The sequence below is a fragment of a genome, unplaced genomic scaffold (genome assembly GCF_019419815.1).
Source record: "Pyrus x bretschneideri cultivar Hongxiangsu unplaced genomic scaffold, Pyrus_bretschneideri_v1 Contig3, whole genome shotgun sequence".
NCBI lineage: Eukaryota > Viridiplantae > Streptophyta > Magnoliopsida > Rosales > Rosaceae > Pyrus > Pyrus x bretschneideri.
This window is the reverse complement of record NW_025999612.1, coordinates 13,507,057-13,524,059: the sequence shown is the minus strand read 5'-3', so window position 1 is coordinate 13,524,059 and position 17,003 is coordinate 13,507,057. Positions and strand designations below refer to the sequence as shown.

General features: G+C 38.2%; 1 protein-coding gene and 1 pseudogene across 2 annotated transcripts; one reads left to right on the top strand and one right to left on the bottom strand.

Annotated features, from left to right (window-relative positions):
* Positions 1-758: 758 nt before the first annotated feature.
* On the bottom strand, positions 759-10,271 carry LOC108867209 (probable cyclic nucleotide-gated ion channel 20, chloroplastic). 2 transcript variants are annotated; one of them, XM_048589308.1, is made up of 13 exons: positions 10,054-10,271; positions 9,205-9,733; positions 8,403-8,594; positions 8,100-8,198; positions 7,835-7,972; positions 7,198-7,446; positions 6,178-6,441; positions 5,866-6,011; positions 2,403-2,480; positions 2,094-2,223; positions 1,633-1,879; positions 1,399-1,561; positions 759-1,213 (listed from the first exon to the last, which is right to left on the bottom strand). In XM_048589308.1, the coding sequence occupies exons 2-13, from the start codon at positions 9,715-9,717 to the stop codon at positions 1,036-1,038; spliced, it is 2,397 nt and encodes a 798-aa protein (XP_048445265.1). In that variant the 5' UTR covers positions 9,718-9,733; positions 10,054-10,271; the 3' UTR covers positions 759-1,035. The 2 variants fall into 2 exon arrangements, with proteins under 2 accessions (XP_048445265.1, XP_048445266.1); XM_048589309.1 differs by lacking the exon at positions 10,054-10,271 and having other exon boundaries at positions 9,205-10,002.
* Positions 10,272-10,545: 274 nt separating this feature from the next.
* Positions 10,546-14,158, top strand: LOC103946982 (annotated as a pseudogene).
* Positions 14,159-17,003: the final 2,845 nt, after the last annotated feature.

Genomic DNA, 17,003 nt, shown 5'->3' with positions numbered 1-17,003 from the left:
TCCCAAAGATCGGGGAAGACCAAATGAAACTTGAGGACGAGTTTTCTTCCAAAAGAGGAGAATGATGAGGGAGCCAAGGCTTAAAAAAAAAAAAAACAAATTGAAAACTTCTCTTTGGCATTGGAAATTCAAATAATAAAGGCATTGTAATTTATTTTAATGACATAGGAACTTGTTAAGTCATTTTTAGAGAGTTTCTTAGGAAATTGTAGTCTATTTATGCTTCTTTATCTTTAGTTCCTTTAAATATTGATGTATTAGAAGCCATTGCTGGAGTTGAATGAATTAAAATATATTTTTCTTTGTGCAATTGAAGTGAGTGATTTCTCTCCTTCCCCAATCAAGCATTTAGCTTGGTCGTGTGAGCGAATCCACGATTAGCGACGTGAGCTAGCTCCGTTGCCCCTGGTTGAGTGATTCCCATGTTATCTATCCCTCATCTCCTCAAGAACTCTTGGCTTCTCCTGCATCACAAGTAGAACAACCGTAGGAGGTTTCCAAATTTCAATCCAAAATACTTCGAAATCGAACTGTCTTTCTAGTTTCCACCATCGAAACTTTTGGAATCGATGTTGTCTCAAAATTTTTGGAACAAGATTCAAACTTCCTATTTTAAAAAAAAATAAGTGTACGACAATTATTTCCTTTTTTTTTTTTTTTTTTTTGCATCTGTTTTCAGGAGATTTAATTAGCTATAGTTGTCTACTTTTATATCTCCAACGCTATCCATGAAATCACATATGCATAGATGGACTTCCTTGAAAATGAAGGTACAATAATTAATACACAGAGAGTTAGGTCTGATAATGTACAAAATGTACCACTACACAGGGCCTTGATTCGGAAAAGCCCCTAAATTTTCATTACATGTATACAAATACATATAAAACACATTAAATGCAAAAGATAATGCTAAATATGGTTTTAGTTCTAGTGGTTTAGTCCTTGTGCCTTTGGAGATAAGGAAAAAGTCCTGGCCAATCAAACAAACTTATTTTTGTTGCACGTATAAACAAATTAAGTTCACTAATTAGCTTATAACAGTGCATGATTGAATTGGGATCGAGATTGAGATTGAGATTGAGATTGAGATTGAGACTGAGAGTGAGATTGAGACTGAGAGGAGTCTGCTTGCTGCAGGCATTTTTTCCTGTATCTCCATGCTACTTGAATGTATCTTGCTGCAAGGCCTCTCCAGTAAGGTGACTCATACCTGCCAACAAAACCAAACTTCAACACCAATGTTCGTCGTAAACTATTGCCACATGCATCCTAGACGATTTCTTGCTGACCATGTATGCATATGTCACCAGTCTTCAATCATGCATTTCGATAGAAATAATTCTCAAACATATGCATACATGAGATATGAACAGCTTTTTTTTAAAAAAAAAAAACCTTATGGCTCCTTGAACACGTGGGTTGCGCAAGAATCTGGAGAAAACACTGGTGACTTCTTGAATGTCAGCTGCTCGGAGTGAAAATGCTTCAACGTTTGTTAAGCATCTTACAATCCTGTTGCTAAGCAACCGCTGTCCAGGAATCCTGATCCTTTTAGCATCTGCAACAGAAACCACATTGATAAATTGATGTTGTTTTTTGAAAATTTTGAAGAATGCTCGAGACTGATACCTTTGTTTACCGAAGAATGCTCAAGACACCATGTGAGAAGTTCCTCACCACAAACATCTCCTTCAGATAACGGAATTCTAATCCCATCTTCTCCAATGCTCTCCATTTTTCCCCTCACTATAAAAACCATCTTCTCGATGAGACCACCACGGTACAAAACTTTACTTCCCTTCATGTATGTCGTTTGCCTTAGTCTTCCACAAATGGAATCTAAGATGGGTTCATCCATCAGGGCAAAAATTCGTACCTGCAGAATTTCCGGAATTTAAAACATGCATTATGAGTTAATATGCGCCAAGCTGATAACTTTGAACCTTGGACAACTAATACTTCTAAGGAAACAAGAAGATCATCATTCAGGCAGAAAGCAAAAAATCCGATATTTGGATCATTATAAGTTTATCAGTTTATGGATTAAAAATCTTAGATACATTATTATTCCCTGATACTAAGATACTCACTTTCTTAATAAACTTGAAGAGATGACGTCTTATATCTATCTGAATGTTTTCAGGCAGGATTCCCACAAGCACTTCTTCATTTACTCCTCTGGTTGCTGCATAAGTGTACCGCTCAGCTTCTCGCACCCGCCTTCGGAGCACAATACATGAGGCTTTAATGATCAATTTTTAACATAACAGAATTATCGATTTATGAAGGGATAGTTCTTTTTATAAAGCATTAATTTATTTCTTTTACAATGGATATTATAGCCTAATGCATGAGGAATTTCAATTGTAAAAAAAAAAGACGTTATGAATACATCATACCTTCTAAGCTCCTCTGGCAAGCGTCTATTCCTCATCCACTGCTCAACATCATGACGTCTGAAGGAAATTTCTAACCGTCTGTGCAGAGAAACATATTTTCCTTTTCTTAAATCATAACAGAAGTCAACTCGGAAAACTAACCGGCGTTATTTATTCCTCTATTTCTTTGAGACTTAATCAAAAGAATGAATCGCATCATGATTGCAGTGACAAGCGAACGCTCATGGTATTTAATAATTCTTAGCAGACACAAAACTTTGAATTTCCGACAAATAGGAAAGAGTTACTAACATTTGTACAGTTGGATGATTTTGAAAAAAAAAAGAGGAACTTACAAGGAAGAAAACACTGAAAAACCAAAAATGTACAGCTTCGATAAAATATAGTGATATTTTTGTTGGCTATCCCACATCGGTGGGGAAAAGAAAAATAATGAGTTTATGTGAAATCCTGGCCCAATTTAAGTGTAATTTTCATATTAATGGATTTATGAGCTACCGAATTATCTTTGAGTTGACTTTGTTTGACCGCTTCGTCGAAATGCGTGGTTTGAATTCGACTAATTTATTCTTAACATACTTATCGCCACGAACGCGGAGGCGCGAACGAATTTGATTTCGGATTTATAACAAAGATTCCGAAAATTCTACGTTCGATCAATGTTTCGTCCTGTACATTCTTAAACTACGAACCAAGGGGATCCACTTGGAATTTTGGCCCAATCTGAATCCCCCCTCACCTTTTGGATTTTCTTATCCCTTTTATTATTTTGTAACTCTCTCTCTCTCTCTCTTTTTCTTCCTCACTTCTCTGGACCCGGCTTCTCTGCCCTCTTACTTCCATACACTCCTATTATTTTTTGTTTTGTACCATCACGATTAAGTCACGTCAACATTTTATATCAATATTTTTATAAAGATAATAAGATAAAAAATAATAATGATATAAAATATTGATGTAACTTAATCATGACTGCACAAATAAGAGGAGATCAGAGTGTATGAGAGCTGGAAGAGCAGAAAAGCCAAGTCCCACTTCTCTCCCACTCTCAAAACTCCCGCACTCTCTCCTTCTCTACAAGCCCCCTCTCTCACCCCTGAGCTTCACCTGAGAGGTAACAAAACCACCACCACACCTGGACTGTGATCACGAAAACCCCAAACCAAGGGAGTGCTCCACCGTGGCAGTCACGGTGCTCAATGCCCCGACGAACTCCGACGACATATCGCCGTCTCCGACGAAGTTAAGCTTCGAGACTCCTTTGATCTTCCTTTCCCGTAGTCTACATTACTTGGTTAGTGATTAAAAATGGTTTTAGCATGAAAAACAACTCAAGGGGCATTTTTCAGAAATCTGGAAACTTCAAAAAACCGTGGTCGTTTGGTCATGTTTGAGGTCCTTTTCGGCCAACTCCGGCCACCACTCGGTCCCCACTTATTATGAATCTCTTCTCCACATTTCTAACTACATTTTAGCTTTTGAATCGCTCAATTTGGTTATGAAACGAAGAAGTTACGAAGCTTTGAAAATTACTCAAACTTTCGGTCAAAAACCCAGTTTTCCGACGAGCACCGCCCCTTTCGAGGCGTTTTCCGGCCAAACTACCACTATTTGGCCGGCATGCAGGGTATCAATCTTTTCATCTCGTCGAGTAATACAACTTTCATTTTTGTTTCACTTGATTTTGTTGAGTAACAAAGAAGTTATGGGAGTTTGAAGTGGTGCCCAGAAACCGGCCAATTCATTGGCCAGAAAACGGGTCAATCCGACCCAAGTCCTTTGAAACCAGCCCAAAACCCTTGAGCCTCCAACCCAACCCGTGACCCTTTTAAGCCCAAACCCAATTATTTACCCCAGGCCTTTTTATCAACCCAATTCCCTAAACCATTAATATAAACCCATTAACCCTTTATCCTAAGCCCAACCCACCTAGACCTAACCCTAATCCAAGTCCAAAACCCTTAACCCGGAAACCCTCCTAGACTAATTTCGACGTCCATAATCTATTTCTGACATTCATTTTTCCAAATTCAATTGTTATAATATAGTTTTATTAATTGTATCTTTTATGTGCTTAGAGACAATTATTTGTGGCGTTTCCGTCTTCATTAGTTTGTGTGGCTCTTTGGCGGCGAAATATCTGTGAGTGGACCCCTTTCTAAAATGCGTGTTTTAATAATAGAAATGCATACATGAAAATCATGATTTACTGAATACGCTTTGTGAACATTTTATGAGAAATTGATTATCATGCTATACTAAGTTTATTTTGGAATGCATATTTTCTAGCGAATCCATGTTGTTGTAGGATATTTGATGGATGACGATATACTATTTAGAACACGTTTTGATAACATTTCTTTATAGTATAGATGATGAATGACTTTATACTATGAAGATGAGTTTGAGATATATGTACCTATGTTTTAGAAAGATTATGTTCAACGTTTTGTGCATACCTAATGGTCACTATATGCCTGTTTGGTAAACGATACTAATATGCCTGTTTGCAAATGATATTGATATGCCTATTTGGCAAATGATATACATGCCTGTTTGGCAAATGATACTATTATGCCTGTTTGGCAAATGAAGAGTTTTGATACTGTTACTGATATTGATACCACTATATACGACATATGTTTATGAAAGGTTTTATAGCATGCTAGGGTTTTCGGAAAAACCTATTACATATTAGACTGTTGATGTTTTCATAAAATTTTGGGGGTAAGTATGTTGATAACCGTTTCAGTATTATATATATATATATATCAACTTGGTCCACTCATGTTTGTTTTGCGCCCTTTCAGCATTTAGATTTGAGGCGTACGATCTTGGGGTCAAGGCACTTCCGAATCAACATTTTCGAGTCCTCTTGGTAGTAGGACCCATTCCTTGTTCATTCAATTTTTATATTATTTCTTTTAGTGTTTTAGATTAGATGTGTGCTCTGAACATGTTCCTCTTGACATATTAATTATGTTTAAATTTATAAAGTCATTTAATTCTTGTTCTCATGCATTCTAAATGGCTTGCGTCACCTTCAGGTGTTGGCCAGCAAGTGATCAACCTGATATCCTGAGGACATCGAGACCGGGGCGTGTCAGTTTAAATATGATTACCTTGTGGACGGTATGAGGGTCGTTATAATGGGGCCCCGAGCCCGTCAATCCAAAATTCCAACAATTTCACTTAGCCTATGTTCAATACTTACTGAGTAAGATATGTCACGATCAAATGACTATAAATGTGTAGAAATATTTAAGAAGAATAAATCTTAGAGAGTTTTAACGAAAAATCTACGGTACTGTTCATTTTAACGAAAAACCACATTTTTACACTAAAAAGTCAATCATAGTACTATTCACTTTATCCTTTATTTTGTTATTATCATTAAAACTTAAAGTTTTCAAGTCATTTTCATTAGTTTTTCTTAAATCAAATCTTAGGATAAAAGTTGTACCTCCGGTCAAGAGCCTGCACCAAGTTCTGCATATTTCCAACTATAAGAGCGAAAATCAAGACACCTAGGGCAATGCAGCCAATTAAAAAAAGGACTTCCCAACCAAAATAGCTCGGAACTAGATTTCCAGCCACGGTACCGAGTGTCTGCACAATGTAAATGACATGGTTATTTTCTATCAGCTTTGTAATGAGACCATGCCAAAACAAGATTATGATGGACAATTAACTTAACTGAGTATAAAGTAAGAATTATACAGTTCTTTTAAATGATTTGGCTTTGGCCAAAAGAAGGGACAAATGGAAGCGATACCTGGAATCCCCAAAACAATCCGTACACATATCTAGTGACTATACTCTTTTGTGTCGTAAGAGCGGCGGTTTGGTAGTAAACTCCGTAAGTATAGCCACTTGAAGTTAAACACGCACTAGCATTCGCATTGTTTATCCAGCTATCACGTGATGGATTATCTACTCCAGAATCTCCAAATTCGTTTCCACGCCCACAATCTATGAAGCTCAGACATCCATTAATTCCAGATATACCGCAGGCATCTCGAAAACATTGATTAACCCTCTGGGACAAGAAAGAGGGTAAGTAAGTGAATGATTGATTAACCCTCGACATTATTTGAAAGTCACGATATTATCCATTACAAATACAACAACGAAAAAAAAGAACTATCATATTAAAAGATCCTTTAACAAGGGGATCCTCATTTATTTTTTTTTAAATGGGGATTAGGTGTGGGGCCCACTTCACATCGAATTTCAACGATCCGAACAGTCTATTTTGTTAGTCTCAATTCATAGATCATCTTTGCAAAAATTCAATTCAATCCGAAACCATTTGCCTATTTAATTATCAAGATCAAATTTCATTGTTTCTTGTATAACAAAGTATTCGTTCATTTCTTTGAACCTAATTAGATGTCTTATACATTTCCAATTTGGCTAATATTTTGCAAGGATGATCTATGAGGTACAACTTGAAAAATAGACGGTTAGGATCGTTAAAGTTCGATATGGTGTGGACTCCATAACTCATCCCTATTTTTATAAAAAAATAAGGGTCCTTGCCCATAAAGATTTACATCATATTAAATCATAATATTGCAAGTTTAAGCAAATAGATAAAGATGCAATTTTTCCCATTTTCGCAGGCATGAAAAGTTACCACCAAGTCTGCTTCCTTGTTTGACAAAAAGGTGAGAAGGGATTGTATATGGACCTTTAATAATTCTGGACATGCAAAATGAAGACACACGAGGAACATAAACATGTCTATCGCAGGAAACTTCCGAGAGTTAAGAATAAAACCTTTTCCACCCACCTGTAGCCCCATGAGGTACCAGCACGATCCAATAACGTGGCTAGCCAACACAAATATGAGAATATTTATTACAAAATTTGCCCCTGCTGACTCAAATATGAAGCCACTTGGAGTCTGACCAGCGAGCAGAGGCAGAAACCTAAATAACCTGGGAATATACTGAACAAGAACTGAAGCACGTAAAAGATTTTTTGCATAATTTGCTCCTCTTAATCCCAAGTTGTCTGGTAGAACTAACAGTATTATGATCTGCAAACAATTGAAAGAACAACTTACCACATGCGAAGCAAACATGTGCTTATATCAGACAGAAAAAGTCGCAATGTCATGTTAGTGTATAAATAGATATATTGACAGATGCATGCAATTTAGGGTAGATTGAGAGGGCAGCAGGCAAGGGTTATCACCCTCCCTCGGCAAAGCCACTGAAAAACAGTTTTCTTCCATGGCAAAGAGCAATGAGAAACTTGCTTGAAGTATTAAATGGATGTAAAAAAATACCACTAAAGCAAGGGAAACCAAGAATACAGAATATCATGCTCGTGTTTGTGTGTGTGTGTGTGTGTGTGTGTGTGTGTGTGAGAGAGAGAGAGAGAAGAGAGAGAGAGAGAGAGAGAGAGAGAGAAAGAGAGTTTACCTGAGGCAGCGGTAATACAGCGAAAAAGTCTAGTAGAAAATATCCTTGAAGGTAATTCAGAGCGATTTTCTTCGGATGGTCAACTAAATCGCCAGCACCAACCCCCCTAGACTCAGGACCCACATAAGCCAATCTAAACTGCAGAGAGAGGGAGAGAGAGATTCATTTATCTGTCAAGGGTTGAGACTAATCAACTTACCTCATCCATAACATTTATTTAACTTCTAAATGAGATCTGAATGTATGAGAGGGAAGGAAATCTTACCTGAAGGAGTATGTGCATTAGGTATATGAAATCAGTGATGCTTCTGAAAATCACAAGTCTTGTCGTCAAAGGCCAATCAAGAACTATACAGTTCTTATCCTGCATTCAAAGACGGGGAAATCAAGTTCAAAGGGAAGCAACATCACAACGAAATGAACTAAAAAAGATCTCATCTTCTCCATAGAAATCTATCATTACAAATAAATACCTTAAGTGTGTAAATTGGAAAACCAAACTAGGTCTTGGTTAACTGATAGTTCCAAACTAAATCATAAAAATGACAAGGAAGAACCAAGGAAATACCTGGTCAACGAGCAGCAGGAAGAAAAACAGTGGGTCTACAAAAATTGATATTATGCAAGAAATGACGAAAAACCTGTCCCATTGTTGCACAACTTTAGCATGAGGGTTCATAACTCCAGGTATATATGGACTCAGAAAAGAAAAGAAACTCCTTGCACTGCCTTTGGCATCCCCATACAGAGCACTATAAAACTACAAACAGTTGACGATAAAAGAAATATGCGTAAGTTTCTTGGAGTGCTTATATCCTGTCATTCCAAAAAAAATAAAAGAAATAGGGAAGGAAGCAGTGACGAGAAAGAAAAAGATATACAATGCAGCTTGAGAGGAACTACTGCTTTGTAAGTGCTTTGCACACAGAGAATGTTAGTACAGATATTATTTCATCCTCTCCAGAATCTCCACTGCTCTTAATTGCGTTGTTAACATGAAAAATAGTCATGTTCTCTTGCCCTTCGTCAACTCATTTTTATTTTTTATTTTTTTTTGTCAAACGATATATTTTGTTAGATCAGTCACCAATGGTGTACGAACTCATGCCGTTATGCAAAGGCTCAACTTTTCCTTTCCACCACTAAAGGGCCACTTGCGCCCTTCGTCAACTTATCAAGTAGTGTAATATACTACATGAACTTTTACCATGCAGCAATATCCTAATCATTTGACAGGATTAGATGCAGAACTAGACATATTTACTACGTGGCAATAATGCATAGCATTTAATAAAAGACAGCACCTAAATGTCTACAAATAATGTACACAAGTTAGAAGAAAAATCCTTTGATTAGGGAGAGAAAAACACCTTGGAATCAATTATCTCTGAAGTCCTTCGATGAGCAGCCTTGGGATTGTATGTTGGGCAAGTTGTGCAGTAAGGATCATTGCACAGCCCCAGCCGGCCAGATCTCAGCAAGTGTTCATTTTTACCCGCATAGTTTTCATCCGTCCATTCGTTCTGGTTTGTAGCATTGGTAGAAGGAAAATTTTCTCCTGCAGGTTCCACCACTTCTTGCCCTGCTGTTAGAGCTTCAGCTGCCCGGAAAATGCTATCAGGCCTGCCGTTAGCATATAATGGACCACTCACAGGTCCGAAAAGAGGTTTGCTTTGGCTCCCTAATGGACCAGTATGACCTTCAAGTCTATGTTCCCCTTCATATGACGTGCCCGAGTCCATAGAGCTCATGGGAATGGAAACTGATGCCTTTCGCTTTTGGGACACAAATGTGTCGAACAGTAGCTGGTCATTATCTTCTGAGTATTGCGGAAGAGTGTTTGGTAGGATGGGTACCTCAGTTCCATTATAACCAGCAGCCATTTCTCACAAATCGAACCTAAAAACGAAGATTGTGATTTTCGAGTAGAATTACTATACGATTAGTACAATGTTAGAATTACACAAGTGATCATGCTAGTTAGCTCCATTTGGGTTCAAAAAGTCTTGTTTTCTGCAGGGAACAAAGCTTAAAGATATCAAAAAACAATATAAGACAACCTACTGCAACTTACAGCTTCCACATTTTTTTAATTTCTAGTTTGAAGGCATAAATTTGCATTTATAATTATAAAAACAAAGAAATAGAGAGAGCAAAAAAGCATACATTGTAATTTGAGTTGGAGTTCAAAAATCCTGAAAAAAAGGTGTGAAACTTACCTGAATAATTCGAAAAGACAAACAGAGCTTAATAGGGGGTTGAAGTTGAACGAGAAACCCAAGAATATTAACTCATTTGATTAATTAGCGTACTAGCTAAAGAAAGATACATTCTCATCACCGGGAGGGAGGAAGAAGAAAAAAGAGGGAGGGGGGAGGGGGGGGGGGGGTGGGGGAGAAAGTATAAAGAGCTGCAAAGGACTTGAGGGCTAAATAAAAGAGGGCAGCTTGGAAATTCCAAGGGAACGCAGGCAAAGGGGTGTTTGACTGTTTGTTATTGGATTTTTTGAGGAGCTTGAAATTTCCCGTGGAAGCAAGGAGGGCGGACCGGACACGATTATCCTTGTTTTCATTTGTTTTTGCTACCGGTCAATACAATATTTTACGCAAAAATAAAAGAAGCTTGCTAGTTGCTGCTGCATATTTATTTGTTTAATACGACAACTTGAGATCAAATTTAGAAGGACAGAAGACTCCTTGGGATGTAAATAAATGGGGAGGGTCGGAGCTGAACAGTCTGTATCCTCCTTGTTTACTTTTGTTCTTGGTACATTAGTGGGTTAGGTTTGAATCGTTCCGTAGTTGATACCTCTCCAGTTAACATATAGTGATGTAACTACATGATGAGGGTAGGAGAAGTTGAACTGACCTCCATCCAATCCTAAACACTTCATATTTGAAGTTGAATAAGCCGCGCCCATATATTCCTTATAGTAAAACTCATTCTATATTGGACCACTTCGAAATTCAAGTGCACCAACGTAGACTTATTTTTGTTATGTGTTCACTTCTGATCAATTTGGATTTACATGAGAAATCAGGTCCGCATTGGACATCTTTTCGGCCTAGATTTGGGCCAAACTTTGTTCATTGCCCAATTTATGAAAACATGACTACCCTTGACTAGAAGATTACTACAACGAGAAGAAAAGAACGGAAATTACATATTTTATAACACAATAACATTCAGTGTTTTCACACTTTATTTCTTAAGTTCTCTCGACCAACCAAAGCTCGCCCATTTGGGCTTCCACTCCCATCCAACCAAACCCCCAATAACAATCACAACAATCGACAAAGGGGTTATCAACATCATCAACTCCCCCAGCACCTCAACTATCATGGGTCATCTCAGAATCTCCATAAAAGCCGACGTCAACGCCATCGTTGAGCAGAAAAAGCACAGAAAAACCCAGAAGTTAAAAAAACGAAAAAAAAGATAAAAACCCTCGATTGAATCGGATACTCGCATGATCCAAAAGTTTAAAATTCTAGTTTTTCATCTCAGATTGTAGTTTTTCTTTGTTGCATTTGTCAGCTGCCCTCAACAATCGTGGGATTAAAGTTATCTTTAACAGGATATTCTTCCCTTGTTCTTTTTCAAGCAAAATTGTATATTGTATATTGAAACACCAAATAATGAATTGTGGGAGACAGATGCCTACCGAACTACAAGCACAAGAGTAAGGGAGAAATTCTGTCTTTAGGACATTGCATTTATGCAAGTCTCAATCTCCAAGTTTGTCAGTTTTTCTAACTTTTTCTCTAGTTGTTTATATTAATCTCATATATAATTGATGTTGTGAATTTCTTTATGATTATTATCATTGAAATTATATTGTTATTTTTCATATTTTCTAATATTACTCCAACATATATCATAGGATAATCCCCTATAGAGTATAGCTAGCGGTGAAAGGAGTTCATTTCTCTGTTATTGCTGTTGCCCTATTAGCTAGCATTAGCATTCACCATCCTCTTGCCTCTGCCTCTGATCCCAGTCCTCTTCAGGACTTCTGCGTAGCAATTAATAACACTCATTCTGTTGGTACGTATAATTATACGTTTTAGTTATGTAAATACAATATCATTAATTAAAATTGTTCTTCTGTTGTATAAATTAAAATTTTTTTTTCCATCAACTAAAATTCATCATCCATGCAAGTACAACACGTATGTGTTGAATTTTTTTTTTAGATCGACGGGTTCGGAGGTGTGAGGTTTTATCATAAAAAACCTCGATGTTAGTTAGAGTAAGGTAATCATATTTAAAACCACCCTTGTTGACTTTCCCCACCAATGTGGGACTGCCAACACGCCCCCGTCCCCTCATGTGTAACCCTATTTGGTGGTTCACACATGGAGATCCATACATCGACAGATTAATAACACTCATCCTACTGGTACATATAATTATACATTTTAGTTATGTAAATACAATATCATTAATTAAAATTGTTCTTTTGTTGTATAAATTAAATTTTTTTTTTCCATCAACTAAAATTCATCATCCATGCAAGTACAACACGTATGTGTTGTTTTTTTTTTTTTTTTTAGATCGACGGGTTCGGAGGTGTGAGGGTTTACCATAAAAAACCTCAATATTAGTTTGAGTAGGATAATTATATTTAAAACCACCCTTGTTGACTTTCCCCACCAATGTGGGACTGCCAACACGCCCCCGTCCCCTTACGTGTAACCCTATTTGGTGGTTCACACATGGAGATCCATACATCGACAGTCTAGACTTGTTTTCAATCTTTTCAGGAAGTGCCTCTTAAGAACTCAGAGGCCAGCTTTATGAATCCAAGAGTCCAAGCTTGTTTTCAAGTCCACATTTCCTTGTGGCAAGCCTTAGGGGTTCGTAACCGTGGGCTCTGATACCATGTTGAAATTTTTTTTAGATCGACGAGCTCAAGATGTGACATCCCACATCGCCTAGCGGAGTGATCCTTATATGTATATTCCCATCCTTACCTAGCATGAGGCCTTTTGGGAGCTCACCGGCTTCGGGTTCCATGGGAACTCTGAAGTTAAGCGAGTAGCGCGCGAGAGCATTCCCATGATGAGTGACCCACTGGGAAGTTCTCGTGTGAGTTCCCAGAAATAAAACCGTGAGGGCATGGTCAGGGCCCAAAGTGGACAATATCGTGCTACGGTGGTAGAGCGGGCTCGGGAAGTGATCCACCCCGGGCCGAGATGTGACAGTTTGGTATCAGAGCCTAACCCTGGTCGTGGTGTGCCGACGAGGACGTCGGGCCCCTAAGGGGGGTGGATTGTGACATCCCACATCGCCGAGGGGAGTGATCCTTATATGTATATTCTCATCCCTACCTAGCACGAGGCTTTTTGGGAGCTCACTGGCTTCGGATTCCATGAGAACTCCAAAGTTAAGCGAGTAGCGCGCGAGAGCATTCTCAGGATGGGTGACCCATCGGGAAGTTCTCGTGTGAGTTCCCAGAAATAAAACCGTGAGGGCGTGGTCAGGACCCAAAGCGGACAATATCGTGCTACGGTGGTGGAGCGAGCCCGGGAAGTGATCCACCCGGGGCCGAGATGTGACACAAGAGGCCAATTCTAACGACACAGTCCCCAACTTTACCATTTGCCCAATCCGTCAGGTGTGAGGTTTTACCACAGAAAACCTCGATATTAATTAAAGTAGAGTAATCATATTTAAAACCACTCTTGTTGATTTCTCTCACTGACGTGGGACTGCCAACAGTACGTACATAAAAAGATTAATTTGTTTGTGTCTCATTGCTAGGAGTATTTGTGAACTGGAAGTTCTGCAAGGACCCAAAACTTGCATCAGCAGATGATTTTTTTCTCTGACAAGCTCCGGTACCCCCGAAACACATCGAATCCAGTTGGTTCAATTGTTACGGCGGCGAACGTAGACGATATACCCGGACTCAACACTCTCGGCATATCCTTTGCTCGCTTAGACTTTGTACCAAATGGCCTCAATCCTTCTCACACTCACCCTCGTGCCACGGAGATACTCACAGTCTTGGAAGGCTCACTCTACGTCGGATTCGTCACATCCAATGGCAACAGCAATCGACTGTTCACCAAAGTGTTGTACAAGGGAGATGTGTTTGTGTTCCCAGTTGGTCTCATTCACTTCCAACTCAATGTCGGAAAAACCAACGCTTTGGCCATCGCGGGTCTCAGCAGCCAGAACCCGGGAGTGATCACCATCGCGAATGCGGTCTTCGGATCCAACCCTTCCATCAACCCTGATGTTTTGGCCAAGGCATTCTAGGTGGACGATAATATGGTTAATTATCTTCAGAAACAATTTTGGTACAACAACCATTAATCAAAACGGCTACACAAATTACATGAAATCTAATAGTAAATAAATAAGAAGATCATTGTTTGATTTTGCTTATGTAATAATTTATCTATCTTCCTATGTAGCTAGTCTCCCTCTGACGGATGTTTTAAGCATAATATTAAACAAAAAAGTGATGTGTGTTACTTATCTCTAAATCTCTTATCGAAAACTGCACAAGAAGAACCGAGCCGACCCCTAAATGCAGCAGCTACAAGTCTTATCGAAAACAAAATCGGCTCGGCCTAGAAAATTTATGCTCTGTTAGACCACATCTGCTCTTCCTACCAACCATCAAATTCAAAAGAGAGTTTAATTTTCTTGTAACACCGAGATCATGATAAAATCATTCGACACCTAAAACAAAATGATCTGCTCGACTCGTCCAAAACAACAAACAATCTGCTTCTCCAATCCACTTCAAACAAGCAATGTGTTCCTCCAAACCACCTCGCCCCAAAATTGATCAGGGCACCTAAATTTCTCTTTGGTTCAGCATACTACCAATATCCACTACCACCACCTTATTAATATGTCGTCTGAGCCATTCATTTGGGTGTGATCAGAAAATAAGGAGAAGGACGATGAAAGATGCAGCACAATTACTAGTTGAAAATAAAAGGTTTAGGATAAATTTACAATTCTCTTCAATTTTACAATTTTCAAATACAACTTCAATACTTTATTCTTCTCCATGAGGAGATATTTATAAGACTATAGAGGAGCAATACTAAGAAATAAATAAAAAATCATTTGTCCACAAGAAAAGGAAACCTATATCAAGTCAGATCATATCAAATTCCCAATTAAATCAAATCTCTAAAATATTTTCCAACTCAAACTCATAATGTGAAATCGTGAGTTTGCCAAGAAGAAAATAAGATCTAATTCGAAACTCTGTTAATTCAACACCTCCCCTCACATGGGACCACGCGTTAAGTGAGCCACACGTATCGAAAATCTACATTGATACGCTGAAACTAACGTCAATCTTTCTGAAAGCTCAGCAGATCACAATCCGTCAGAGCTAATGTCTCTTTTCGAATGCCTAGATCAAACTTGCTCCAAATTCAAAAGCCCAACTAGAACAAACGCCTCTTTTCAAAAACCCGACTAACAAATCATGATCCTTAGAACTAACTCCTATTTTCGAAAGTCCAACTAGAACTAACGCTTATCTTTTTTGAAAGCCCAATTGGAACTAACGTTTTTTTTTTTGAAAACCCAATCAATAAATCTCTTGATATATTGGAACTACGCTTCTTCTCGAAAGTCCAGTTAGAACAAACGCTAATCTTTTCGAAAGCCCCAACTAAAACTAATGCTTCTTTTCAGAAGTCCAGTTAGAACAATTGCTAATCTTTTCGAAAGCCCAATTGAAACTAACGTCTCACCAAATATGTTTTTTTTTCTTTTTAAATTTTTTTATCCTTCTTTTTTTTTTTTTTCCTTCCTCAAACTAAAAAACAAACTGTTTTCACAAGAAAAAAAAAAACATGATAGGAAACCGATCCTACCATGAAATTTATTTATTTAGTTTTTTTCCGAATCTCTTCTCCAAGTCAGTGAAAGCACAACCTTTTTCTTCTTTATGGTAGTGGAAATTTATCTTCTTCCAACAATTGTAGACAATCTTCACCCTCAAGTTCATGACATGTGGGTGCACGAAGAAAATTAGCTTCCAGCACAGGAAAGCGCTCACAACAAAGTTCAACCAAGAATCAAATTCTAATTTGATAACAAGTTGAAAATAAGGGGCTTAGAGTAAATTTATAATTTTCTACAATCTCACAGTTTTCAAATACAACTTCAATACATTATTCTTCTCCATAAGAAGGTATTTATAAAACTACAGATAAGCAATACTATGAAATAAATCAAAAAAATCATTTGTCCATAAGACAAAAAACCTATATCAAATTTCTTTTTTTGAACAAGACTTATTCTGCTATTCTACTTGAACTAAAAGAGAGAAAACTTGTTCTAAGCTAGGAGGAACTCTTATCGTTTGGAGACTTCAGCCGAGATGAATGAACAAGGAGAGTAGTGGCGTGACCCGACCCATTATTTTTGGGGAAAATTGGAGGATCAGAGCTCCAACTCTCAATGATGGCGTCTTTGGTCTAACTGAGATGGTTAGTGGCCGGCTACATTAATATTGAAAAATATAATGGAAAATATTTTAGAGATTTGACTTAATTAAAAAAAATGAATAGCAGAATAAGTCAGATACGCCTCCTAGCTAAGAACAAAGTCTATTAACCAATTACATGAAATTGAAGCGGACCAAGCCATTTACAAATACACTAAACTTGGCTATTCATACTACCATGCTCAATCATTTTAGCCTCATACGGTCAACCAAAACGAGGCCATCCATGATGAGGTCGCCTCGATCATTTTTCGAGCTCAAGCTAGGTGAACATTTTAGGTTGTGATCGGGGAGGACCGTAGTTAATATGCGCCGAGCAAATGTTAGGTCGACAGCTGAAACTACCAAGTTATGAGTGTTGCTTTTGGTACTCGGTTCTCATTATCTCGGCTATACTACAGGCTGGATCTAGGAATCCGAGGGGTCGTCAGTCCTGATTAAGTCGGTAATTTGTATAAATTTGTGTTTTCATGGTCAATTTTAATAGAGGTGCTCCGGACTTGTAGTGTTGTCTTTGGGCGTCAGTCAACATCTCGAGCCTCGGATCCTCGAGTCTGGCGGCCGCTTGGATCTTTCTGCTCGGCAGGGGGCTTTTCTCCAACACTCTTCTTCTCTCCCCAATCTCACTGTCGAAAGGCTCTCAACCCTATACTACAGATTTCTCCGATGTAATATGCA

Coding starts and splice junctions, on each gene's coding strand:
- LOC108867209 (XM_048589308.1), bottom strand. CDS start 9,717: ATGGCTGCTGGTTATAATGGAACTGAGGTACCCATCCTACCAAACACT. Junction 8,595..9,204: donor CAGAGATAATTGATTCCAAG/GTGTTTTTCTCT, acceptor AACTGTTTGTAG/TTTTATAGTGCTCTGTATGG. Junction 6,012..6,177: donor GATTGTTTTGGGGATTCCAG/GTATCGCTTCCA, acceptor TACATTGTGCAG/ACACTCGGTACCGTGGCTGG.